The sequence below is a fragment of the Molossus molossus genome, unplaced genomic scaffold, assembly GCF_014108415.1.
Source record: "Molossus molossus isolate mMolMol1 unplaced genomic scaffold, mMolMol1.p scaffold_m16_p_19, whole genome shotgun sequence".
Classification (NCBI taxonomy): Eukaryota; Metazoa; Chordata; class Mammalia; order Chiroptera; family Molossidae; genus Molossus; species Molossus molossus.
In genome coordinates, this window is record NW_023425354.1 from 19,794,025 (window position 1) to 19,795,745 (window position 1,721).

At 45.8% G+C, this 1,721-nt stretch overlaps 1 protein-coding gene across 1 annotated transcript; it reads right to left on the reverse strand.

Annotated features, from left to right (window-relative positions):
* Nucleotides 1-1,014, reverse strand: LOC118634647 (olfactory receptor 4D1). Its single transcript, XM_036269331.1, has one exon. It carries the CDS (start codon nt 998-1,000, stop codon nt 65-67), a length of 936 nt encoding a protein of 311 aa, XP_036125224.1. The 5' UTR covers nt 1,001-1,014; the 3' UTR covers nt 1-64.
* Nucleotides 1,015-1,721: the final 707 nt, after the last annotated feature.

Sequence of the window (1,721 nt, forward strand, 5' to 3'; positions counted from 1 at the left end):
AGTTTCACAAGGGAAAACAAATGTTCGGAGAGAAGTTTGTCATTTAGTGTCGGCCTATTAAAGTTCACTCCTTGTTGCAAATCACCAGGCGCTTGCCTAACCTCTTCATGGCCGCCTGCATCTCCTGGTTTCTCAGGGTGTAGATCAAGGGGTTGAGCATGGGGGTCATGACTGTGTAGCTGACAGACACGGCCTTGTCCATGGGGAAGGGAGTAAAGGGCCGGGAGTAGATGTAGATACAGGGAATGAAGATCATAGACACCACGATGATGTGGGTGGTGCAGGTGTAAGCGGCCTTCCTCCTTGCCTGTCCGGAGTGGGACCTCAGCATCAACAGGATGATTGTGTAAGAGATCAGAAGGAGGATGAACCAGACAAGAACCAGCATCCCACTGTTGGAGATCATTAGAAACTCTAGGAGGGAGATGTCCGTGCAGGCAAGTCTCAACACTTGTGGAATGTCGCAGTAGAAGTTATCCAGGACATTGGGACCACAAAAAGGCAAGGGAAGCATCAGAGCCAGCTGAACAATGGAGTGGACAAAGCCCCCTGCCCAGGCAGCCACCACAAGCCCCACACACACTTGAGTATTCATGATGGTGACATAGTGGAGGGGCCGGGAAATAGCTATATAGCGATCATAAGCTAACACTGAGAGAAAGAAGACGGTTCCACCTCCCAAGAGATGGAAGAAGAAGATCTGGGCCATGCAGCCCTGGTAGGAGATAGTCTTGGTCTCGTGGAAGAAGTCCACCAGCATCTTTGGAGAGGTGACTGTGGAATAGCAGAGGTCTATGACAGCCAGATTTCGAAGCAGAAAATACATGGGCATGTGAAGCCGGGAGTCAGAAGTCACTGTGACTATGATCAGAAGGTTTCCCACGACAGTGATGACATAGAAAAATAGAAACACCAGGAACAGGAATTTCTGGAGCTCCTGGGTCTGAGAGAAGCCTAAGAGCACAAACTCTGACACCCAGGTGATGTTCTGTGGTTCCATGGGATCTTCCCCACATTCCTAGGGAGAAACCTGCAAAACAAAAATCATGAAAACTCAACAATATTCTGTATCATTTCAAGATGAAGCGTAGGGGAGCCTTCCATGGAGGTAAACACATTTTCAAGGCTCTCACAGACTTACCTCCCTAACCACACCCTACATTGTGTCACAGGCATTTATGGGTCTTTTTCCCTTTGAACCATGCTGTCCTTGTCCACGGGTTTCATGTCTGATTCATACCTGCCATATCCAATATGTGCCTTGTGAACCAAGGGCTCCCCAAATACAGTTAAATCAATCAATAAACATGCCAGCAAGTACCTGTGACCACAAATATCATCAACCTAGGTGCAAAAATCTTGACAGTATGAAAAGTAGAGAGTAATACTTTTAAATAAACCAATAGATGCTTCTTCACAGTTTGAGGGGTTTCAAATGGGTCATTGTTGAGGGAAGAGAGGTCTGCCTTAGACGAAATCATCTTGGACAAATTCAGAGACAAATATGAAGGAAAACAAGCAGATGATCTGGGCTGTAGTAAAGCAAGAAGGATTACGTTTCTCAAACTTTCCCACAGAAATATTTCTCTAACGGCATTTGTCATCATGGGGCCACCTACAGGGGGAACTCAATGCAGCCCAGGACAAAGGCAAAATTTCCTTGAACTCTCATGTTTTCTATTTTAAAATTTAAGTGAATTTTCTATTGTATCTCTGGAAAA